Source organism: Anastrepha ludens, chromosome 6 (genome assembly GCF_028408465.1).
Source record: "Anastrepha ludens isolate Willacy chromosome 6, idAnaLude1.1, whole genome shotgun sequence".
NCBI classification, from domain to species: domain Eukaryota; kingdom Metazoa; phylum Arthropoda; class Insecta; order Diptera; family Tephritidae; genus Anastrepha; species Anastrepha ludens.
Window position 1 is genome coordinate 27131635 of NC_071502.1, and position 26378 is coordinate 27158012.

General features: G+C 39.1%; 1 protein-coding gene across 1 annotated transcript; it reads left to right on the plus strand.

Moving 5' to 3' along the window:
- The first annotated feature begins 3151 nt into the window (after positions 1-3151).
- Positions 3152-9160, plus strand: LOC128868421 (F-box/LRR-repeat protein 14). Its single transcript, XM_054110498.1, has one exon. It carries the CDS (start codon positions 4077-4079, stop codon positions 5721-5723), a length of 1647 nt encoding a protein of 548 aa, XP_053966473.1. The 5' UTR covers positions 3152-4076; the 3' UTR covers positions 5724-9160.
- The last annotated feature ends 17218 nt before the right edge of the window (positions 9161-26378 follow it).

The window sequence follows — 26378 nt, forward strand, 5'->3', positions numbered from 1 at the left end:
TGCCTCTTAGTGTTGCTTACTTATTAACGTCTGATGAACAATCGAAATTGAACATATCTTTCATGAAATTGATAAATGTTTCGTCATTTTTAACGTTTGTGTAAATGTAACTTGACCTGTTCCATTGCGATTCCATTTACCTCCTTCTCTATATCCATACAAAATATCTATCAAACAAATAAAATTAAAATTTTGTTTTGAAAATTGCAACCATTACATCACTATTTTCTTATGACGTTGTGACGTTCAACTATCTTCATATAATATAACCCGACTTTACAGACAACCTCTTTTTCATTAGCTTGTCACTCGCGACAAAATTATTGGGCAAAAAAACAACTCTAGTTGGAACTATTAGAGCAAACAAAAGAGAATTACCCAAAGCAGCCAAACAAAGGAAGGATACGAGGCCTCGTTTTTCCACTCTGCTATATAAATCAGAGAATTGTGTTCTTACACTATATAAAAGCAAACTAAATAAAAGAGTAGATGCTCTAAGTTCTAAGCATAAATTTGTGAAAATTGATCAAAAAATGTTACCGGAATCTGTACAATTTTATAGCAGCACAAATTGTGAAGTTGATATGACGGATCAAATGGCCAGAAAATGCACAGTAAAAGCTAGTTCTCGTAGATGGCTCCCAAATATTTTTCAATATTTTATATTTGGCTTCAATAAATGCTTGGATCCTTTACAAAGAAACGACAGGAATACAAATACAATGAAAAGATTTCTTGTTTCAATTGGCAGAACAGTTTTCCATTAAATACAGAGCTGCAAGACAGAAAAATTTATCAGAACATGAAGACCAAAAAATACGACTTTGCCACAACAAAAAAACAAATAATATATGTACATATGTATGTATGTGCAAAATGTCAAAAATATGTTTGCGGAAGATGTGCACATAAAAAGATTTCCACCTTAATTTGCATAAAATATACAAATAAAAGTGAATAAATTATTTTTTTTCCAAGTGAAGTACATTTTTTTATTGTTAATATGTACTTATGTACTAATAACTGTAAATAATATACAATAAAAAATATTAAAAATTAACTTTAAACAAATTTCTTTACACATTAATTATTCTTTCATAATGCAGTCATTTTGACTGCATTTGGGCAACATATGTAGGTAGGTATATACTAACTTTCAGCCTTTCTAGTGTTAAGATCGCTACCAAAGGACGATTATTCCACAGTATTTCAGGCAGTCATCTATGACATAAAAATATTTGGCAGTGAATGCTTGCAAAGAGCTGCCACTTTGAAGCGCATCGGCACTGTAGTCTCACACAATAACATAAAAAGTCGCTACGGAATGCTTCACTGTCCCAGGCTGGATACCAGAAAATGAAGGCCACGCGTAGGCGGACTACCTAACGAAATTTGACGCTATATAAAAAATTGCGTCTGAGCGCGCTTTAAGGTGTTAGGGGTAGTCAGAGGCCCGAAAAAATGATGATTTTAAATACATTTTTTTTTGCTAGTCAATTCCTTTATTTTACAAAAATAAAAACATAGCACTAATACATCATGTTTTGACTTGACCTAAGCCAAATTAAAAAAAAAATAATAATAATTGTACATACATACATACGTACATATAAAAGTATATTCTGCACTTGTTTACGAAATATTCCTATTTCATTAATATCAGTTCACATAAAAACCGCTGACGAGATGTCTAGGTGATTTCCTAAGAAAGGCATTCAAGTTAGTTTAAATTATAATTATAAATTTTGTAAAGATCAGTTTGTAAAAAACCATAGAATAATAAAGAACACTTCAGGCAATTTGCCTCAAGTATTTTTTAAAAAACTAAAATAAAAAGAATTAGTTTAATTAACATAGCTAAATGATACTTTTACTGTGATAAAAATTTTCTGATAAATGACAATAAACTTCACGCGCACTAAAAGAATTTCTCAAAAGCCGCAAGTCTGTCTTTTCGATTGTTAAGATTGCTAGCTGAAAAACTCATAGTACTTACATATAAATATATTTACGTACATACATATGCACATACATCTATGCACGCAGCTAAAGTAAACATAAAGAATTCTAGTCTGTGAAAAGGCAAAAATAATAAAGCATTTATGTACTTGCATTGCAGTTGCAACCTCCACCATAAACGACCCCCCGCCTGCCCACCAACATACCACTTTTACTTTGACTATCAGTGCACAAGTTGATCTAGCGATGGCGTAAGATATTCAATAATCAGGAATCCGTGTGCATACATATGTATGTACATAAATTCATATACATAAATGTGCTATATGCTCATACTCACATACATTTAAATGCACATACATACATACATACGTTCATACATTCTAAAGACGTAGTATTTCAGGAAAAATAACAGAGAATAGTTTCGAATTTCTTATCTGGTTTTCTTTTTAAGGGGCGACCGTAGCGAAAAAAAACAAACTCTAAGCAGCGACGCTTAGCAAAAGTACCCAGTAGGTAATTCGTGCTGAGCACGAAATTCAAAGTTGAGGGAAGCGTAATCATACACGAAAAGTTTGTTTGCTGTTTATCTGAGAGCAACGCAAGCCATTCGTACAACTCAAGGCGAATTTATTACAGGTGACAGCAAACACATATAAGTAAAACCCTACATGTATTTGTTGTTGCGTTTGGTGCAAGCATCATGTCAAAATCAGCAAGCAAATGTAAACATACGAATGTAAACATACCAATACATACAAACAAAGCATATCATTTTGACGTTAGCCATACCTACGGCGAAAAATTCAGCTGGGTGAATGCTGTCACCTTATTAAATCCACCTTGGTACAACTACAAATATTCTCATGCATATGTGAGAAATTGAGATGCATTTGCGAGAAAATTCAGCTATGTTTCTCGGACACACACACGCATTCACATGGTGTAAATGACTTTAGTGCGCTCTTTGCCAGTCGGCTCATTGCAGCCCAGCGCATAGCTGAATAACGCAGAAATTTTGAAGAGAGCCGGGAGTTAGCACCACTTTGGCTTATGGTGCTCACACCAACGTGAGTGGCGAGTGTGAGCGCCATTATATGAGTGAGGTGCCGTGCAGCTGCTTTGTGTGTGAGTGAGTACGCATTGATACCAAAGGTTTTTCGGTTATAAACTAAACGCATAGAGTCGGCGAGTTTAGTTTGTGAAACATTGCTGTCTATTGCGGTTTAAATTATAAATCGTTGGTGAAATGTGTTGTGAATCTGAAAAGTGAAAAGAAAATACCGCAACACTTCACTGTTACTATTCAAATTGTTTGCCCTAACCATTTATTTGAAAGCAAATATGCAAATTAACTAAACAATCGCCTTGTGCCGTAAGAAATAGCTTAATAATCAGCTAAATAGGAAAACAAGAAAAAAAATTATCTAAAAATGTTTTTCAATTTGAATTTCAAACTGTTGTGTATGATCTGCGTTAGTGCCGTATCTGTCTGTAATCAGTTGAAATCGCAAAAGAACAAAAGTAACAGCATAAACAGCAGCAGCAGTAGTTGTTAAGTAAAGTAAAGTGGGAAGTGAAAAAACGTCGACAAAAGATAAGTCGAAAGCGCCTCACAACGCGTCGCGTCGCGTTTTCTCAACCCGTATCAAATTGCGCTTTTAAGCGCTTCGAGTCGCGCCAAGTACGGCTTTAAATCGAGTTTATCAGCGAGTAGAAATAAATAGACAACAACAACAACAATCACTGTCCTTCCGTCTAAATTGAGCCCCCTTGTGCGCAAGTTAAATCGAATTAACTCTCAATCGTGTTCGTATCGCGTCGTGTCGCGGCACACAACTGCGTTACTAAAAAGAAAACAAATACGTCACATTTCATACAGAATCAGAATCCAACAACTGAGTTGCTGAGTTGCTTGTATGTTGACATTCCGCTACTTAGATTCTAAGTAAAGCATTCAATTGGATTAAGTTGACCTTCAGAGGCAATTCTAGCAGCCAAGCAAATATCACAAAGCGTACCGCATTACGCTTCGTGTCCAATACACTTGTCCGCCACTTGTTCCTCCTACCTTCATTTCGCTGCATTTCATCACAGTACTTCCAGCGTTAAACAGCATGGCGACAAATACCGAAATTCTACCCTTTCATCATCACACGACCATTTCCCTACAAACTGCCGCTGCACTCACTAGCTACCATGGCGGTGGTAGTGGTGGTGGTGGTGGCGGTAGCGGAGGCGGTGGCGGCAGCGTTGGCAATCACAGCAACGGCCCACCCGCTGGTGCAGTACTTCCAACCGCCACTCAATTGGCCGCAGCCGCTTGGAATATGGAAGATTGCCTATACCAACAGACTGAACTTCCCGCCCTCACACAGCGCGCCCATCATTTGTTGCGTTTCACACCGTATGCGTTGCATCATCGCTCCCAACTGCAGACACTACCATCCGCGTTGTACCTCCAGCAGGCTGCGGCTGCTGCAGCTGCTGCGGCCGCACATGCGCAGCACCACCATCATCATCATCACCATCACCACCACCAACATCGACCCGCATCGCCGGAGAGTCCGCCACCTATTGAGGGTACACATATTAGCAATCTCTTCCCCGAAATTCTCGAGATGATTTTCCAGAAGTTAACGGTACGCGATTTGGGTCGTGCCGCGCAAGTATGTGTTGCTTGGCGCGACGCCGCATACGCCAAGAGTGTATGGAAAGGTGTTGAGGCCAAGTTGCATCTAAAGCGTTCCAGTCCTAGTCTCTTCAATTCACTGGTGCGTCGAGGCATAAAAAAAGTGCAGATACTGTCGCTGCGGCGTTCACTTAAGGATCTCGTGCTCGGCGTGCCATCACTAGTCTCGCTTAATTTGAGCGGTTGCTTCAATGTGGCTGATCTGAATTTGGGTCATGCCTTCTCTGTGGATCTGCCGAATCTGAAAGTACTCGATTTGTCCCTGTGCAAACAGATTACCGATACGAGTTTGGGACGCATTGCGCAGCATCTGAAGAACTTGGAGACACTTGAACTCGGCGGTTGCTGCAACATAACGAATACCGGTTTGCTGCTCATCGCGTGGGGTCTGAAAAAACTGAAGCACTTAAATTTACGTTCCTGTTGGCACATCAGCGATCAGGGTATCGGACATTTGGCCGGCCTGAGCAAAGAGACCGCTGAGGGTAATCTAGAGTTGGAGTATCTGGGTTTGCAGGATTGCCAACGACTCAGCGACGAAGCGCTCGGTCATATAGCACAAGGTCTATCGTCACTAAAATCCATCAACCTGAGCTTTTGCGTCTCCGTCACGGACAGTGGCCTCAAGCACTTGGCACGTATGCCTAAACTTGAACAACTTAATCTACGTTCCTGCGACAACATCTCCGACATTGGTATGGCGTACCTCACCGAAGGGGGCAGTGGTATTACCTCACTCGACGTCAGTTTCTGCGACAAGATCAGCGATCAGGCGCTCACACACATCGCACAGGGCCTCTATCGGCTCCGTTCGCTCAGTCTGAATCAGTGCCAAATTACCGATCAGGGTATGTTGAAGATCGCAAAGTCACTACAGGAACTAGAAAATCTTAATATTGGACAATGTAGTCGCATAACGGACAAGGGACTAGAAACACTCGCGCAAGATCTGGTAAATTTGAAGACGATTGATCTGTACGGTTGCACGCAATTATCCTCCAAGGGTATCGATGTGATTATGAAATTGCCGAAGTTGTTAAAACTGAATCTTGGACTGTGGCTCGTAAGATGATGCGTTCAACGCAGCAAACACAAACAATACGCAAATTGGGTTGCACGACATCGTCGACTGGAGGGTATTTCAAAAGTAGGATGGTATAAGAATTTGGTTAATCGGAGAATTCACAGCGGTAACGAAGGGCGAGTAATAAAGAGTAAGATGAAGGAAGAGCTTGCGCTCCTCGGGCGGGTGTGTTTCCTCGACAGTCGATTCCACGTTGTCGGAACGAACCGGATTTTAATCCGGCCAAGGTCTGTCACTGCAGCAGCGTTCCCCAAAAAAGTATGGGGTATGTTTATGAGCTTACAACAACAATAACAACAAGGCGGGTGCGTAATGCGAAGTTATTACCGAAATTGATCACACCCAAATATCACTTTTAACCAAAAATTCTTCTTCTTCTTAATTGGCGCGATAACCGCTTACGCGATTTTGGCCGAGTTTAACAAAGCGCGCCAGTCGTTTCTTTCTCGTGCTAACCGGCGGCAATTGGACACACCAAGTGAAGCCAAGTCCTTCTCCACCTGATCTTTCCAACGCAGAGGAGGCCTTCCTCTTCCTCTACTACCACCAGCTGGTACCGCATCGAATACTTTCAAAGCCGGAGCGTTTGTATCCATTCGGACGACATGACCCAGCCAACGAAGCCGCTGGATCTTTATTCGCTGCGCTATGTCTATGTCGTCGTAAAGCTCATACAGCTCATCGTTCCATCGTCTGCGATATTCGCCGTTGCCAACGTGCAAAGGTCCAAAAATCTTACGCAGAATCTTTCTCTCGAACACTCCAACCGTCGCTTCATCGGATGTTGTCATCGTCCAAGCTTCTGCGCCATACGTTAGGACGGGCATGATGAGAGTCTTGTAGAGTGTTAGTTTTGTTCGTCGAGAGAGGACTTTACTGCTCAGTTGCCTACTTAGTCCAAAGTAGCACTTGTTGGCAAGAGAGATTCTACGTTGGGTTTCAAGGCTGACATTGTTATCGGTGTTACGCGAGTGCGCCGACTGTTTGTTTGAAGACAGGAGGTACTTCGTTTTGTCCTCGTTCACCACCAAACCCATTCGCTTTGCCTCTTTATCCAGTTTGGAGAAGGCAGAACTCACAGCGCGGTTGTTAAGGAACGCAAGCGTTCAACTCTGGCGAGTTTTTTGTTGCTGCATCCCACCTAACGGCCCCATAGGAAATAAACCTGCACGAAGAATGGGCCAACGAGCAAACGGCTGAGACCCTGAACCGAGAATTATGCAGCAAAGCAGCAATAAATAATTATACAAATACACACGAGTGCGCGCATACAAACGCATGCAGACGCACACAGATAAATAGATTGTAAGGCGAACATGCAAACCGGCCGACAGCGAGCAAATAAGCGCACGAGGCGCTACCGGACCGAAAGCAATGCAGATGGGATGTAGAGAGGAGGCGAAAAGGCAACTTTGCAGAAGGGTGAATAATATTTAAAAAATAAAATTCCTAAATAAGCTGGAAAAAAATTACCACAAAAAAACAAACGTGTTGAAAATAACAAAAGAGAAAAAACAAAAACAAGAAAGCCAACACAACAGACAAACTCAAGAGCAGCAGCCACAGCAACAAAACTAAGGTACAACAACAATAAACGTGGCGGCAACGCATGCATGACTTTCGTTTCCCATAAACCCGCCGTGTACTAAATTTAAAACAGCAATGAAGAATCCAATAAAAAACGCGAATAGCAAAACTAAAAAACAAAAAAAATGTAAAAAAAAAAATAAAATAAAAAACGGATTAAACAGCAACGGCAACAAGAACATCAGCGGCTTCAGCTAAAACAGCAACAACAACAATTAACTTGTGCGCAGAGTCAGACACGCAATGCAGCGCAGTCAAACAGGCAGGCAGACAGATAGATAGTCCACTGGTATTGGGACAGACAACAGACCAGCTGCATAGCCAAGCAGCCAGACAGACAAACAACCAAAACCATGGACACATGTGTGCCGAAGAGTGCCTATGTATGCAAGTATGACGTATGTATGTATGTATGTAGCTGCACTGGAATCATGACTACTACGGCCAAAGCGCGCATGCATGGTTGCCTTAATGGTTTGCGGACAGCCTGGCTGCTAGAGTGCCTGGTGGAGCGGTAGTGAGGCGTGCATCGGAAGGCTTAGTTGGCATGCCATGGCATGGCAGTCCTCCAACCAACCAACACGGCTTGACTTGGTTGCATGGATGGCTAACCACTTGCATTGGTTTGCGATGGCGGCTGACCGCCTTGGTTTCGTTTATTCTGAGCATTACATACACGGCTATGTGCATATGTATGTATGTTTATTTGGGATGCATGCAGTCGGTAAATATCGCGGCGGTGGTAGGGGTGGGATTGAGCGATGAGTTGAGGAAATGTAAAGATCTATGCGCTGGACATAAAGCTTATTGTTGCCAGATTACTGAAGGATGCAAGTGTGGATAAGGAAAAAATCCAGAGCAACAAAAAACACAAAACGTAGAAGAGAAGTTTATTAAAGTGTTTGAATAAATTGATAAAAGTCGTTTGCATGCTGATCGTAGCGGCAAATGTTTAGGCGATATTAATATAACAACAACATGAAAGAAAATCGAGCCACGAAAGCCACGCTCGGTCGGTCAGCTGTTAAAGAGACAACAACAACATGCTTGCCAAAGCGAACGCAGTCATTAACAACAACGAGCAACAATAGAAGGAAATTCAACAATAAAAAAGAAGCAGCGCGACAAAACGCGAAAGTACGCGAAACCTACTCGGCCAAAACGCGAAGGAAGAGCGCAATAACAACTTGCACTGAACAGTGCCCACCCCAGCAGTAGAGGAGGGGCATTTAGTGGAGATTTGGAGCGACAACAGCAATCGAAACAACAGCGCAACACCGCCACAGTGGCAGCACAACAATAACAACATCAACACCAATAGCAGCAGCAAAATGGCGGAGGCGTCAGCGGCACCAACAACAAGAACAACAACCGTGAGTGCAGTGAAACGCAGCCGTGCAAGGCTCACTTTTCAGGCGTATTTAGCATACCCAGCTGAGGTAGAGCTTATTTCAGACGGCACCGGAACAAGGCGAAGTTTAAGGCATAGTAGCAATAGCATTAGCACTAAAAGCAACAACAACAACAGCCGAAGTAAATGCACGCGCGACCCTCACTGTTGGCGCAAAAAAACAAAAAATTGAGAAAAAAATACAAAAATAAAGAAATGAATTAAAATAAACACCCGCACACCTGCAAATCATTGGCAAGCAAGTACATACAATAAGAAACAAACTGAATAAATCGGCGGTAACAAAAAAAAAAACAGAAAAAAAATGCCAAATACAACACTCTCGTAAAAGCAAAAAGAACATAACAACACAGCCACCACTAATAGTAGAAAAAAAAATGATAACCAACCAGACTTCAAAAAACAAAAACACAAACAATGACGCGCCTCAGTTGCGCGCCTTGCCACCTTAGTCATGTACACCATGCAACAAAAAACATAAGTACATACCGACAACTTCCATTTCAACTCACACACACACATTCATACAATGCATGAACTCAGAAATAATACTAGCAAGAACAACAACAAATTTAAATGATACAACAAAATGCTAAAATTAAAGCATTCAAAAAGTTGGCCGTACACAAGCGATTTTTTTGTTGGCTTTTTTGTTTTGTTTCTGCTCGAAAAGATTACTTACTTTCTGTGCATGTAGCTGAATTCGGTAATTTAATACACAAAGTTGCGCAAAAAACGCTGTAAAAATGAAATTAATTTTATTTTTGTTTAAATACCAGAATACAAAATCTAACTTCCGACAGTTCTCATAAGAGTGAATAATAATATTATATTTTTACTAGCAAAAAAAAGTGAGCAACAAATGCAAAAATAGTTTAAGTATATTTGTTTGTGGCCCCGCAATGTAATTCGAAACTCAAAATTGTTATGTATGTATATGTACATATATATGTATGTATGTATGTGTATGTACAGTAGCAGTTCAAGTCAATAGATCGGTTAGATTCGGAATTAATTTACATTTTTTATAATTAAAAATTTTTTTTTAACTTTTGTTTAATTAAAAGGTTTTTGTTTTATTACAAGATTTGTTTTTAACTAAAAGATTTTTTTTAATTAAAAGATTTTTTTTTAACTAAAAGATTTTTTTAATTTAAAGATTTTTTTTTGAACTTTTTTTGATTAAAAGATTTATTTTTTTACTTTTTTTAATTAAAAGATTTTGTTTTTAACTTTTTTTTACTTAAAAGAATTTTTTAAATTTTTTTATTTAAAAGATTTTTTTTTTTAACTTTTTTTAATTAAAAGATTTTTTTAAATTTGTCTTTTAATATTTCTGTTTTAGATTTGCTCCAACTTTTTGATTACATTTCTTTTAATTAACCAATTTAAAATCTGTTTTCGTAATACTCTCAAAAATGATTTAAAATTTTGTATCAGGTCACCCAGTTTGAAATTTGTAAACAATGGGAATTATAAAAACTTCAACCATAATTTAAACGCAGCTGTAATTAGTTCAGATTTAATGGTGACCCTTATAGCCTAGACAGACTGTGGCGTTAATCGGCATTAACGACTTAATTTGAATTATCTCAGGATTTAAATGTAACTAACAACTTAACTCGGAATCATCTCCGGAGTTAGGCGCAACTAATCGAGATTAACGACTTAATTCGGAATTATGTCAGAAATCAAGTGCAACTAATGCGGCTTGACAACTCATAATTCTCATAACATAAGCGGATTAGGGGAATTTTCGATGGCAATATTGTCCAAAGATGACAGTTAATATCTATTGTGAATGGAAAATAATGAAAATTTTAAAGAGTAGAACAAGAAAGACTGGATGCAATGCGAGTTTGCACTTACACATCCAAAATTTCATTATTTTTAATATGTCGGAGCAGTTTGAGAAATTGCAATTTAAGATTTGAAAGAAATTTAAAATTTTTTTAATATATAATTTGCATTTGTTGCCCGCGATCCATCTTTTACTTAACAAATTTTCTCCTAAATTCAGTTTCTGTAATTTTAAATTTAGTTTTTTTAATTTTTTAGTTGTCTTGCTCATGTTTGTGCACAAAAGTTGATAAAAATATGAAAATTTTAAATTGCAGAAGATAATAAAATTTCCAATATTAATTGAAACATGCAAAACAACAAAATCGGTTCTTTAAAGTACATATATAAAAAAAGGAGTCATAAAATTGCAAAGCCGATATTTTAAGAAAATGCCTAAAGACTTGGACTCCTACTGTATTAGCGTACACTTTACAAACAAATTGTGAAATATCCCTTACGCTCTGCAAAACTTGTATGTATACGCCGAAAAGTTGTACGAAATCGCGCTCAACGAAAGTGTGAGCTAATAAAATAAAGCAACAAAGCTGTTGGGGGGAAAAGAATTTATATTTGTATTTGTATGTTATGAGCAGTGAAGAAGAGAACTTATTTATGATTAGGTTGATTAACTGATTTTGTTGTACTTGCAAATATTTTCGCACTTTGAAAATCGGTAGTTTTCTGCACTGTAAAAATATGAAACAAAAAACACTGTGACTAAAGAAATTTTACGTGAAAGTGTACGAGTAACTTTTTTTTAATTTTTTTTTACAGCGGCCGACCATCTTTAATTTCAAGTCTAAGTGCATTTCTGCCATGCAGAAGCTTCTCATAAACAACCATCTGTCGTTCAGAGACGGATTTCTCAAAAAAAGGGCCCTAAATGCTTAACGCACACACCACAACAAACCGTTACTTGAACAGCATGTAGATGTTGTTTAGTGCTCCAGAACTGAAATTTGTTTTTTTATTTTTCACTTCGTTGAGAGTGAACTACCCCTTCATGGTTAACATTGTACTGCTCAGTCGTTTCTGCAACGGTATGCAAGAGAAACAAGTCGAGCAACAACTGAGAGGGCGTTATTCAAAGTTCTCATATTTCTGGTATAGATGGAACACTCTGTATATAAACCTTTGGAATTAAAATGTCTGATAGGAGGGGAATATACATCATATAATGCAAATTTGATTGAAATAGAAGGGTGTATTGCTGATGTTGTTTTAACTTGAAACATCTCGTGGCTTAGCTTGGCTCGCAAGCCAAATTTTTCTATAATTTTCGCTAAGAATTATTTCTTGCTACTTTAGGCTGTAGGTTTTGTTGTCCATTTCATTCGATATTGTATTTATATGTTGTTCATATATATATACACATGGCAGAAAAAGTCTGCGTTCACCCACTGTTATAAAGTATTAAAATAATTTAACGTGTTTATCTTAAAACTCTCAGTTATTTCTTTTCACTTATTTCAAAGAAAATTATTCATAGAGGTTATGAACAAAATTTTTTGGAGTTTGAGCTGCGTCGTGTTCAGATAACGGGATTGTAGTACAGTTACTTAAATAGGCTAAGCAGAAAAAGTGTGCGTTCATTTCGAATAGTGACGATTATTTGCATGGCAATTACGTTAAATTAAATTTTAAATCATTCATGTAGTTGACGCGGTTAAGAACAAATCTAAAGAGGGAAAAATTGGTATTAGAAATACATTTTTTGTTACTATGGACCAAAGGCGAAAAGAAATAGATATTGGTGAAGGGAAAATCATTGTAAGTTTGTGGCAAAATAGTAAGAGCTATCGTGAAATCGCGAAAATTGTTGGGAGGCAATACTCCTCAGTCCAAAGAGTGATAAACAACTTCAAGCAAACGAATTGTTTGGAGTCTAAGCCTCGTTCTGGGCGTCCAAAAAAACTGACGGAAAGAGAAGAACGCAACATAACTATTCTTGTGAATTCTAATCCACGACTAACAGCAAGCCGAATTTCAAAAGACATAGAAGTAAAATACCAAAAGATAGTACATCCAGATACAGTAAGAAAAATTCGAAAAAGAATCGGATTTCACGGCAGAGTGGTCCGAAAAAAACCCTTCATATCGCGAGTAAATCGACTTAAGCGGATGGCTTTCGCCAAGGAATACGTAAACAAGCCACCTGAATTTTCTAATAGTGTGATTTTTTCAGATGAGGGCAAGTTTTGCATTTTCGGGATAAAAAGTCGTAAAATTATTTGGAGGAAAAACGGAACGGCACCTGGAAAGCAAAATCTGGTACCTACGGTAAAGCATGGGGGAGGAGGTGCCATGATATGGGGGTGTATGGCTAGTTCGGGCGTTGGAAATATGCAGTTTTTTGAGTCGATAATGAACAGACATGATTATCTCGATATTTTAAAAACGAATTTGAGAGAAAGTGCAATCAAACTGGGACTCGGTGAAAGATTTGTTTTCCAACAGGACAACGACCCGAAACACACAACAGATATTGTTGGGTTGTGGTTGTTGTATAATGTTCCAAAACAACTTCGCACACCCCCACAATCACCTGACCTTAACCCCATTGAGCACTTATGGGACGTTCTAGAAAAAAAAAATACGAGAGCGTACAATAACTAGCAAGGAAATGCTTAAGAACGCGCTAAACAAGGAATGGGAACCCATAAGTCCAGAAATAACAGCCAACCTAGTTGGATCAATGAAAAGACGCCTCCTAAAAGTCATAAAAAGCCGGGGATATCCAACTAGCTATTAATTTTAAAACATTTCTATGATCTTAAGCCTTTTATTTTATTATTATTGAAGTGAACGCAAACTTTTTCCGTTTAGTTTAAATGACCTTTTTAATTTTATGTGATCTCATTTTAAATTTGATTTTGTTATTGGTAGCGAAATATGTGTGATAGTTACGTTTAAGTGAACTTAATAAAACTCATTAAAAAAAAATTCTGAAATATTTATTGTTTTGAACTTTTTCTAATGCAAAGAATATTTGCATAGGTGAACGCAGACTTTTTCTACTATGTGTATGTTGTATATGTATAACATATTTCTTTTTTGTTGTTGTTGTAGCAGCAAAAACATTACCCATACCATTATGAACTCATAGCCTCTGTGAGCTGCGTGGGGAACTTGTCCTATCTCTCTCCTAAAACCTGTGTGTACTTTTGAAAAATTTTAGAATATCACTGATTTCTGCAGAACTGAGATCTTCCAATTCATTAAAAAATTGTCTATCTAGAGAGTTTTTCTAAAAAATACCTAAATATTACGAGAGAGTACGAGTAAATTTTTGATGATTTTAAAGTCAAATATATTTACGATAAATATTAAGTAAATTAAAGTCAAAATATTTACGATTTTTAGGGTTTTACAAAAACTTTTTGAACTGATTCTCAACAGTCGGTTAGAAGCATAATTAACTTTGTCATAATGACTAATTTGAAATTTTGCAAAATTGCAGAACTGAAATGGAAGTTTTCACAAAAGGCCGACCCAGCCGAAACTTTCTGATACATCTATGTTTTTCCGACATATCTAGTACTGCACTATTTGATCAATAAGGCATACGAAGAACAAGACAACGATGTTCAATTTTTCTATGCTAAAATGTAAAAAATAACTAAATAACAGCAGTAGTTCTCGAGGCCATCAGTTGCTATAGAGCTTAAGAAGTTTTGTTGAGCATTAAGGAAACTGGATGCCATCGCTGTTGTTTTTGTAGTTGTTGTAGCAGCATGAACATTCCTCATACATGTACGGTGAATGCTGCTGGAGAGTGACAGTCAATGGTTAATGTAACACAGAACCAACTGCCGTGGTAACGGGATGCCATCGCTCTCGAGCTTCCTGAGACAGTGAGAGTACTGGAACTCTATAGCTTACATTCTCGACGTGTGCCTTTCACCGCTTTACTTAGCCATGGGATTTGTTTGCTGAACGAAGTGCTGAGTGCATGGTGGGGAGCTCTAGCTTTAGTGATACGATCGAATACGACAGTAATTTCAATTCGTTGCGAAAAATACGAAACGATTATCTGTAAAATTGCATGAAGTTTTTTTATTCGAATTATTTTTTCTACCTTAGTTAGAAAAGTTTTTACCACGTGGCAAGTTTTGGTTAATGAATTAAGCATTTTCTTGCGCGCATTAGGTCACTGAGCATCTTCGGTGTAATGTTGCTATTGTAGCAGCAGAAACCTCCCCCTTACATGCACGCGAATACTGCTGGGGAGTGACAGTCCCGTTAACGTACAACCGACTGCCGTGAGAGCGTCTTCAATATAATATTTGTTTTCTCTTACATGAAAGAGTTAGAATGAGAGCTCGTAGTTCTTCGTAAATTTTTATATTTTTTCATGCATAACTTTCTTCTTATGCTGGGTTAGGTTGAACTTGGCTGATCCTGTAGAGCGTACATAAACCAGAAATCGATCCATAGTAATACCAAATGTTTGTATGGGAAGTTTAAGAACTTTATATTTTGTCTTTAGACACTTTCTTCTTAATTTTTTTAGAAAAACAAATCTTGCAATAAATAAAAACCAAGTTTCAAAGGTTACAAAAATATTTGCAGGTACATAAAAATATCAGTCAACTTTTCACCACCACAGTCAACGTAAAAAAAAAATGTATGTAAACAAACGAAGCCATAAAAGACCTTTATTACTTAAATAAAATGAAAGCTTTTCAATGCAACTACGAATAAATTCGATAGCAACTGGTACTAAATAAAAACTAAGAATCACGTACACACATAAGTATGTATGTAAATGTATAATTTATTATATAACTGTAATCAATGACGATTTGAATGCTACAAATAAATAAAAGAAAAATTAACAAAAAAAGCTGCAAGTCATAAAGTCGTTAGAAAAAACTTATTTTAGTCGAAAATGCAGTGCATATTTCCAATGTTTGCGTAATGTTCTGTTTCATTTAGTTTAAGTAATGAATTCCAAAATGCAAACAAAAAAAGAAACAAAAAACGAATATTTTTTGTCATACGAAACCAACAACAACACATTCAAGACATAAGCAAATTTAAAGAGCAAAAAAAAGAGAACACGAATTCTTTTCTATTGTGATATAAAAATTTATGAAAAAAAAAAATTAATAAAGTTTAAACTTAAATAATTAGTTTTATTGAATAAGCTATGTATGTATGTAGTAAATCAACAAAATAACAACAAACAAAAGAACCAAGCACTTTAATTATTCAAAGAATGAGAAATGAAAATTACATGAAGAAAAGCTCTGGATTTCTAGTAAAAATCTTAAAATCTATTTTGTATGTATATTTCCCCCTATGAAATTTTGCTAAAACTAAATTAAAACGTTTATTTTCGCATAATTGCTTATAACGCTTGTTTTAACACACACACACACACAAAAATTTGAAATATTTTACGTGATTTCAGTTGAAAATTATTTACCTGCTTTCGATTCACCAAATACCCAGAGAGGGGAAGCAACTACACTGTAAGGGGAACTTCGGCTGCCATGTAACTTCGGCTGCCACGTTACTTCGGCTATTAGGCAGCAGAATTCTGCACGATCATTTCACGTGCATTCACACACACTCCTCCAATGAGTCGTTTAGAAGGCAACGAAGTGTCATTGGTTGATTTTTTTCTTCGTATATCACCAACACAAACTCAGTTTGTTTGTGAAAACATCCCACCAGCTGATTCGATCAAATCCGCTCAGAGCCGAATAGGGGTCTGTTAGAGAGCACACCTTTAAAAATCTATAACACTACATTATAACGGCTTTGAGAAACTGGTATGCAGTGGCTTTGCTTTTCGAAGCCTCCCACCTGAAAGCATACAACAAAATGGTTTGATCGAAAGGCAGACGTGCTGCTCCTCACAACATGGCGCTCAAACTGTTGTGTAATTCTATTGCTGTTTGCAAAGCTGGGTGGTTAAGTTTCAAGGGCCGGTGTTGATTTTGAATAAAATACAATTCTTTTAGGAAATTATTATCATTTCTCTTTATTATGATAATATTGGTATGGCTCAATTACGCATGGAGCAAAATATCGGCCAAATGGTCGCCGCAGCCTCGGCGGCACACCTCCATCCGATGGTCCAAATTTTCCAAGACGCTGAGACATAATTGAGGTTCTATGCCGTTAATGTGCCGAATTATTTCATCCTTTAGCTCTTGAATTGTTGCTGGCTTATCGACGTACACCTTTTCTTTCAAATAACCCCAAAGAAAGAAGTCCAACGGTGTCGTTGACGTTTACTTATACAAGGTGGCGCAAAATTAATCAACTCAACCATCGAAATTAATGCTCACCTGTTTGCATACGGCAGCTGTCAAGTTCACGAGAGTCAAATATGATGGACGTTCCACGCCATTAGCAAGAAGTATAAATCTGCCGATAAGGTGACTAATTTTGCGCCATCTTCTATTTGGCTAGATTAGCCCAAGCATATCGTTTGTGAGTTAAGCGGCTATCAAAAAAATTGCGTGCTCACCGCTAAATTGTTGTTGTTTTCTCTAAAAATCTTCCACTTGGCATGCAGCGGAATTCTAGCGCGCAGCGAAGTGGTGAATCGAAAGCGACATTAATTAACAACCGCTAAATTGCAGCAATAAAAAAAAAAGCAAAACAAAAACAAAGAAAAACTGCGAAAATAAATAAGTAAATGAAATCGAAATAAAAGCACACTTTTGCCTTATTTTTAACTTGAAAATTTTTGCAAAAAAAGGAAAAAAAACAACAAATAGCTACTAAGCTGTGTTTGTACCGTTATTTTAATTCATGGTTGAATTTTGTTTCTTCACCAACTGTTTTCTATCTACATGTTTTATTTTAGCTCTGCGAATTGTCAGAAAGTACCACTGTAAGTTGTCTATTAATTCTATTCAAATAGTTTGTTTAGTTAAACTTTGTAATCTTCGTTTGTATTTTTATGTATTCTTAGGTTTACCTATGTAAGTAGTCTTTGTTATAGTATAAAATTGTAAGTAAAATAAAGAAATTTAAACGAAATTATTTCGCATATCCAACAAAAAAGAATATTTGTATGCCATGGACGTAGAAATGGGCGCGGCAGTGCGTGTTTTGGCGACGATTCTGCGTATGGGCACTCGAAATAATAAATCATAAAAACACAACTAAAAAATGATTAACTTACAAAAGAATACAACCAAATGGAAATAAAAACAAATAATATAAAATAAAATGTTATGTTTTTCTCTCTCTTATTCTCTGCAAAAGGTTTGGGTAAGTGGTGGACGCACAAGAAGTTGAGTGGGTATAGTTGCAAGAGAGTCATCTGATTTAAAGCTAATTTTTTTTTTGTTGGGACAAACTAGTAAGTACAGCACTCAGGCAACATTAAGTCCATTGCACTCCACGCGGATTCCCTTTTTAATTTTCTTTAAATCTATTCGACCCCGAAGAAATCTGAGTAGATCTTGTGATTTTGAAGCCCAAGTGGTCGCTTCTTACCACATCAGTACCAAAGACCTCAAGAGTGATTTCAGCGAAGGCCAGGCAGACGCACAAAAAACGCTCCGCCGTCTCATCCTCCTCTCCACATGCTGGGCGAAGTGTACTGTCTGAGATGCCCACCTTTCCCATATGCTGCGCCCATAGAAAGCGGCCCGTCATCAGTTCAACCAGCCTCCTACAGTCCCCCCTGCTTAGTGACAGGAGGAACTGCGACAGTCGGTCGGACATCACAGCCTCTCAACCTGCCAAGCTCACTTGTGGGAATGTTTAAATAACACAAAAAAGAGAGTTAAATTTCAGGCAAATGTATTTTATCTCCTTCCAAATATGACTCGTCTGAAGCAACACGCATGTATCAGGGTAGAAAACGCGCACAATTTTGGCGTAGGCTGCGATTGATAAATAGCTGGATTGGGAGAGGGGCCCATACGCTCAGTCAAACCCAAGTATTGTGAAAAGCAGAGTCCATGAAAGATTCTAAGGAAGATACATTGAATCATTCATTCACTCATTTATTCAGTTTTTTTTTTTTTTTGGTATGCGGACCTGGGAGGTGGAATATTCTAAAGATACGTACGAGCCGAGTCATACGTATGCCCGATTCACAAGCGATATTCCTCGGCTGAACTGAGTTTCGTAGTGCCTGCGGACTAAACCACCCCATCGCCTCGCTGTTCTGCTTTTTCCCCCTCGGTTTCACCAATTAAGATATTCCTTCGAGTGGGCAGGATGTGTTTATTGACCCATTTGGTCTGCGTTCATTATCATCATGTCTTCGCATAATTGCTGCGTAACAACCATAGTTCCACATTTCTTCAGATTCTATCATATATTGTACTAGGCTAGCAGCTGTCATGCTCTCGCTGATATTTGAGCTCCACATGCTTCGTTCCCCATCAAATCTAGAACATTCTAACAGGGCATGCTCAGGAGTTTAATATTTTTCTTGGCAGGATAGGCAAAATGGGGAGTCTGCGTGCTTGTATTTGTACAAATACTGCCTGAAACAGCCATACCCTGTTAAGAACTGTGTCAGCATGAAGTTAACGTTTCCATGTGTTTCTGTAGTCGGGGATCATAGTGAAAGTGGTTCTTCCCTTCCCACTATCGTTTAATTTGGGTCTGCCAATTTTGGAGAGCGGTATCATCGATCCTCTGTAGGACGTCCCTCAGTGAGGCTTTGTTACCAGATATCCGCGCGTCTTTTTGTATGCTGGTATTTTTGTTTCATACATTTTACCTTTATATCGAGGGAGATTCTGTCTGCTATTACCCCCGCTGCTTCGTCAGATATAGTCCTGTAGCTTCTAGTGATTCTAACATTGCATAATCTGTACATCCGTTTAGCCTGTCTCAAGTAGCTGGGATGTTTCACTACGTCGCCCCACACTTCCACAGCGTAAAACAAGATCGAGTTGCAGACGCTTGCTAACAATGATCTCACTTGTTTAACCTAAATGCACTCATGGTTGCCATCTTCTTGATATGTAGATTTATCAAAATAACGTGAGTCAGTACACTGAGAGCCTCCCTAGGACATGTTCTGATTGCATCGAACGTTATTGCACAGGCTGATCTTTGTATTCTGCAGAGTAATATGGTATTGTAATCTCTACAGCTTTTCACCAAACTACCGAACCATACGATGAAATTTATCGTATAACCGCCTTATAGAACCATAATGCATGCTTAGGTTGAAAACCCCCCGTTCTTCGACGTTTAATTCCAGCTAAGTTTGGAGGAGTGAATTACCCCTAAGTATTTTGCCCTGGGTGAAAGTGAAAGAGTTTGTCCGTTGATATTTGGTAGGGTAAAAGTTGGTACCTTGTACATCCTGTAGCCTAAGAGTTAAGCTAGCCTAACGCCCTTTGGATGATCCCTCTGATCGTTTTGGGACATAGTCCTGACACCATTAGCACCATATCATCAGCGTACGCCACCACTTTTACCCCATCTCTATTAAGTTTTATTAAGATTTTGCTGATCACACATAGCCAAATAAGTGGAGATAATACTACCCCCTGTGAAGTGCCCCTGTGGACCTTCTTGGTTATGTTGATATTACCCATATTAGCTTTGATGATCCTGATTTCTAGCATAGAGATGAATCAGTTAATAATGCAATTGCCCACCTCTAAGTCTATCAACGCCCGTTAAAGGCGCCCTCTATATCCAATAATGCCTCCATGGCATAATATTTGTTCTCTAGAGAACCTTCTATTGTTCAGATTACCTCGTGAAGCGCTGTCTCCGTAGGCATGCCATTAAGGTATGCCTGTTTTGCAGTTGATATAGCCAAGCCCTCCAAAGAACTTCTGAGGTGTATATCCAAAAGTTATTCAAAGGTTTTTAACAGGAAAGACGAAAGACTTATTGGCCTAAAGTGCTGATTCATGCCCCTTCCTACCTACTTTTGGTATAAAAACGACCTTGAGTAGTTTCCAACAATCTGGAATATGGCTTAAGTTTAAACACGCTTTAAAAATTCCCTCTAGCCATAGTAGGATACAGTCCACGGTTTCCTGTAACATCTTTGGAACGATCCCCGGCGATTTAAAAGGTGAAAAAGATTTGATTGCCCATGCAACTTTCTCTTTGGTAATGAGTTCATTTGCAAGATGCTGTGGATTATATTGGCTCCGCCTAATATTTCCCCTCCCACTTTCGTGAGCGCTGCATCCCGGAAAATGCGTGTTGAGCAGAAGTTCTAGCGATTCTTCTGCCGTAGCAGTCCAAGTATGGTCTGCTAGTCTTAGCCCGGACGATTGCAGCCATTGCTTAATTTTATTGATGGTGTCCTCTCACCCTTAGTGAGACTTCTTCTATAGGATTTGATTGAAAAGTAATGAGCGTTATTTTTTTAAGCAGTTTTATTAAACCCCTTCCACTACAGTAAACATTTTTTAAACTCAGCCGCCGGAATCGCGTTCAATTCGGCTGTCACAGTTTTTTGAATCGTCTCGATGGAATCGAAACGCCTCCCCTTCAGCTTTCTTTTCAGGCGCGGGAACAAGAAGAAGTACGGAGGGGACGGGTCTGGGCTGTAGGGAGGGTGGGGAAGCACCGGAACCTCCATCTTCCCCCGGTTCACATCTTCGGCTGTTTGCGTCGTCGAAGGCCTTCCAGATCGCTGTTCGTCTTCGACGTCCTCCCGGCCTTCCTTGAACGACTTGTGCCACCGTTTTACCTGGGCACTGGACAGAGATTGGACCCCATAAGCCCCCTTGAATAGACCAATGCTTTCGGTACTCGTTTTGTTTAGCTTTACGCAAAATTTGATCGAGTAACGTTGCTCCAACGATCGCTGCATTTTCGACACTGCGAGATCCTAACACATTTTTAAAACAGCTTTCACGCGCGGAGCGATGTTGACTGCACCGCTGTTGCCAGCGAACTGGGACCAGTTTCTAGTGGAAGGGGAAGGTCCAATGATCATTTTCCCCCACCAGCCGATTGGGTTGATCGCTTGGCAGACGCTTCGCGCGGGAGGCTCATTACTTTTCAATCAAACCCTGTAGTGTGTTCCCAACGGCTACTACAGGATATTCCACAGAGCTGGGCCTAGTACAGAGCCTTGAGGAACTACTCGAGTTACCTTATAGCTTTTGGGGCCTACGTCTGTATTATTCCATAGGGTTCTGTTATCAAAGCATCCTTTACTCAGTCGTGTAACTATGTATGTATGTTTATAAATAGTGTTTTTAAATGTTTAATATTTCTGCCCATTATCTTGTCATTTAAAGTTATTTATTCTACTTGTGGCTTTTATCTGAAAGCATTTTTCGATTCGCAGATGTCTCACTTTCCCTGCCTGAGAGGCTTTCATTAAGGAAATTTGTGCGTTTCGAATGACAGCTGGTTGTTTTGCTGCTGGCGTGGTGGACTAAACGACCGCCCAGCGAGTGCAGCAACCACAACAACAACACCAACGGCAACAACAACAATAATAACAACAAAAATTCACGCCAAATTACAACAGTTGACATTCTCTTGAGACGGTGGCAGAACATTTTGCAGCAAATGCATATTTTATGTATGTGCGTATGCACGTGTGAACTTATATTAAATGTATGGCATATGTACATTTATATGTATGTAAAATTTATACGCATAACCAGCTGAAATTTAATAGGTGGCTGCGCTTTGCGTGTTGCCAGCAGGACATCTCCAGGATACCTGCACACATGTTGACACTCACACACACACAAGTATATGTCTACAAATCCATATGCATATACCTATACATACAAATGGTTAGCTTGCATTTGTGGCGCGCTGTGTTGTGCATGCAAATGTGAAATTAAGGCTTTAATATTAAAGCGCCGGGATATGCCCAGCAAATAATCGAGAACCGTTTCTATGAGTTCGTAGCGTGCCTCAGCAGGTAATGCCTTTGAATGGCTTATTACGAATTAATTTAATTTCCTTTCAGTATTGTTATTTTTGAGCTTTTAGAATTATGATCAGACACTGTAAAATAACTTATGGTTGGTTGTGTCTGATTCATAAATAAATAAATAAACGAATATTGTTGATGTAGCCTTTCCATCCAACGGATAGTCTCTCTCGTCAACAAATGCTACTTTGGACTAAGTAAGCAATTGAGTAGTAAAGTCCTCTCTCGACGAACAAAACCACCCCTTTATAGGGCTTTCATCATGCCCGTCCTAGCGTATGTCACAGAAGCTTGGGCGATGACAACATCCGATGAGGCGTCACTTGGAGTGTTTGAGAGAAAGTTTCTGCGGAAGATTCTTGGACCTTTGCACGTGATGACGGCGAGTATCGCAGACGATGAAGCAATGACCTGTTTGAGCTTTACAAAGGCATAGACATAGCGCAGTGAATAACTATCCAGCGGCTACGTTAACTGAGCTCCCCCCAACCACCAGAGGGAGTCACTCTGGTCTCATACGCTGACGCCTGCACGATAATGGCGTCGGGCAATGGCCTGTACTCCAAAGTGAACCACTATTTCACCGACCTTTCTCGCTTTTTCACTGTGAGGAATCTCCAACTTTTCCCTGCTAAATCCACGGCGACCCTCTTTACCACCTCGACAAAGGAGGTCAAACTGTCCCTCAAGGTAAAAGTCGTTGACACCCCAATTCCAAACATTCCCAAAATTTTGTGTGTAACCCTCGACAGTTTGCTCTTCTTCTCAGTACACACAACCGCAATTGCCACTGAGCTCCAAAATCGGTCCTCAAGTCGCTTGCCGGCAGCACTTGGGGCAAAGCTAAAGAACTCTTGCTATCGATATGTAAGGCAATTAGTCGGCCGGTTCTAAACTATGCTACGCCTGTCTGATCACCTGGAGCTACTGACACGCAGTGGATAAAGTTCTAGACTTGCCAAAATACTGCCATTCGGACAGCGACCGGTTGTCTCCTGATGTCCCCTATTCAACACCTTCACAATGAGGCACAAATGCTCATTGTAAAGGAGCACAATAAACTGCTCAGCAAGCGCTTCCTGCTAGGGTGCTAACGTAGGTTTCAGCCTTGCAGACACCTGCTTGAGCCAGAGCCGGCTCCTAGGCACGCCAGGAGACACCTCCTCAATTACGCCGATGAGATCCAGGACAAAACTGACAGAAATCTACTGGACCAGACAGTGTTTAGACAGTCAACAAACGACATTCAACGGAAGACCTTCACACCCTTCTTAAGCTCCCATCCTGTGAATGCCGTAATCAGAGTCCAACCACCACCTATTGCAGATGAAGAGCTCCAGCTCCCCCGTGAGACACGCTTAACACTGGCACAATTACGTTCTGGATACTGCAGCAGGTTAAGCTCCTACTTATCCACAATTGACCCCGACGTACCAAACATATGTTCGGCATGTGAAGATACCCCGCACGACACTAACCACCTTTTCACATGCCCTCTAAAACCTACTCATCTAACACCCCTCTCTCTCTCTCTGGACCCAACCCGTCGAAACAGCACGGTCCCTGGGCCTACCTTTAGATGAGCCAGACGAAGACGACCGGTGATATACCCTACACTGAACGGAGCAGAACACCTCCTCCATGTTGGAAAGATCAGGGGGAGAAGAACTTGGCTGTCCAACTGGCGCCGGTTAGCATGAGAAAGAAACGACTGGTGCGCTTTGTTTAATTTGACCAAAGTGGCGCAAGCGAAGAGGCCGAAGAAGATATTTCGGTACAAGACTCGTTTAAGACCTTTTCAATTTGTCCATTTTGTTAAAGGACAATGTGAGGTAACCTGGTTTTTTTCTGTTGATTTCAAACTCGGTTGAATGCCTCCAATAGAGCATTCCTAATGTGCTGGAAAATGCCTTCTAGAGTATGTAAGTTAAATTCTAAAGTAAAGGATGATCAGATTGGAAGTACTTTTTCCAATTGGAGTTTTTTTTTTGACAGATCACGCTTCAACAACGTTTACAAATCGTACAATTGGATTACGAAAATCGAAACGCTGTGAAAAGTGTTCATCACGCGTTCGGACCAACTTATGGCGTTTATCAATGAGGGCCATTTTTGGCTTAATGGTTCATAATTTCCGCAAAAACAAAAAAGTTTGCGTATCAGGGCTGAAGAGCAACTCGAAGTGATTCAAGAACCAACAAACAGCAATGACATCCATTGAAAACAATCATTTGGTGTGGCCTATGGGCTCGAGGAATCATCGGTCCATATTTTTTCAAATACGAGACTGGCGCCAATGTAACAGTGAATGACGAATGCTAACACGCCATGATAAACGACTTTTTGATGCCGGGTGCGGCAAATTGAAGCTCGTGATCGCCACAACATTTGGTTCTAACAAGACGGTACCATACAGCCCGTGAAACGATGGATTTACTGCGTCGTCATATCGGTGAGCAATTTATTTGCCGTCTCGAACCAGTGGATTGGCCACGAAGATCATGTGATATCACACCTTTGGGCCCTCATTTGTGGAGAGTGGGGTATGTAAAGTCTTAATGCTTTGTGGATAAACCAGCTCCTATTAAGGCATTGGTAGCCAAAATTACTAAAGTTTTTCACGATATGCCAACCAAAGATCTCCAGCGAATCATTCAAAATTGGTGTTTACGGATGACCGAAATACGGCGCAGTTGCGGCAAACATTTGAAAGGGATTATCTTGAAAAAATAAATTTCATTAATGGTTCTACTCCAAAATAATAAAAATTACCCAATCAGATAGAATTTTCGTTGTATCATTTCAATTTAAAATCCGATACCTCTAAATTGATTATCTTTTACAATAAAAGAAATTCTTATTCAGAATTTTTCAATATTTCTTGCGATTCCACACTCATTTCCCTGCTAATCGCATTTTTGCTGGGTATAGCAAAATTATGTGCGCCTACCTGCCTATGTGCATACATATAGGATGTGGACTTAAGATGTTTGGATACACCTTCTTACATATACATACACATTTATGGTATAGGGGTAGAGCGCCTGCTAAAGTGCTGCGGCTGTGTTTGAGTCTGTGAAAGTGATAAGTCAATAACTGGTGAGTGTGCAGATGCCGCAACAGGGGCTTGAAAGTTGCAAGGAATAAACATCTACATACATACGGAATATGTTTGTGTGTGGTAGTTTCTTCGCAAACGCTATTGAAGAACTTATATGTAATAGTGGTAATAGTGAGTATTTATGTGTTTAATATAAAGTTTTATGTACCTACTCCCAATTAAATATTCGAGTATAACTACCTGAAGCAGCCGCCGTACCCAATGGTTTGGTTCCATACGGAAATACGTAGGCTCGAATCTCCGTGCATGAACATCAAATAATAGAAAAAGTTTTTCCTAATAGCGGTCGCCCCTCAGCAGACAGTGGCAAACCTCTGAGTGTATTTCTGCCACGAAAACGCTCCTCATAAAAAACCATTTGCCGTTCAGAGTCGGCTTAAAAGTGTAGGTCGCCCTCCATTTGTGAAACAACCTCAAGACGCATACCAGCAGGAGGAGCTAGGCGAAACACCTAACAGTCGTATACTTCTGCCAATTATTTTTTTATTTTAATTTATTAATAAGTAGATACAAGTATTTCAACATGGCTATCAAGGTAAATAAAAATCTATTCCAAAAACAATTTTGTTGATAACATTGCTACCAGATGTTTTGCAAAAATACCAAATTATCACAAATTTTACTTGTGTATTGAAATAAAGGTATCAAATGAAATGTTATTAAATAAGCTTAAATAAAAAAAAGCATATTTGTATGTGGTGTTGGCACATGATTTAAATTGCAAACATAAAAAAATTTCATTTGAGTACTGAAACGTGGATAACCGATGAAAAGGGGTTAAAAAAAATATTAAAATATTTTTGGGGTTGCCACATGATT

What these genes read in the sequence shown, in the direction of transcription:
- LOC128868421 (XM_054110498.1), top strand. Translation starts at nt 4,077, where the DNA reads ATGGCGACAAATACCGAAATTCTACCCTTTCATCATCACACGACCATT.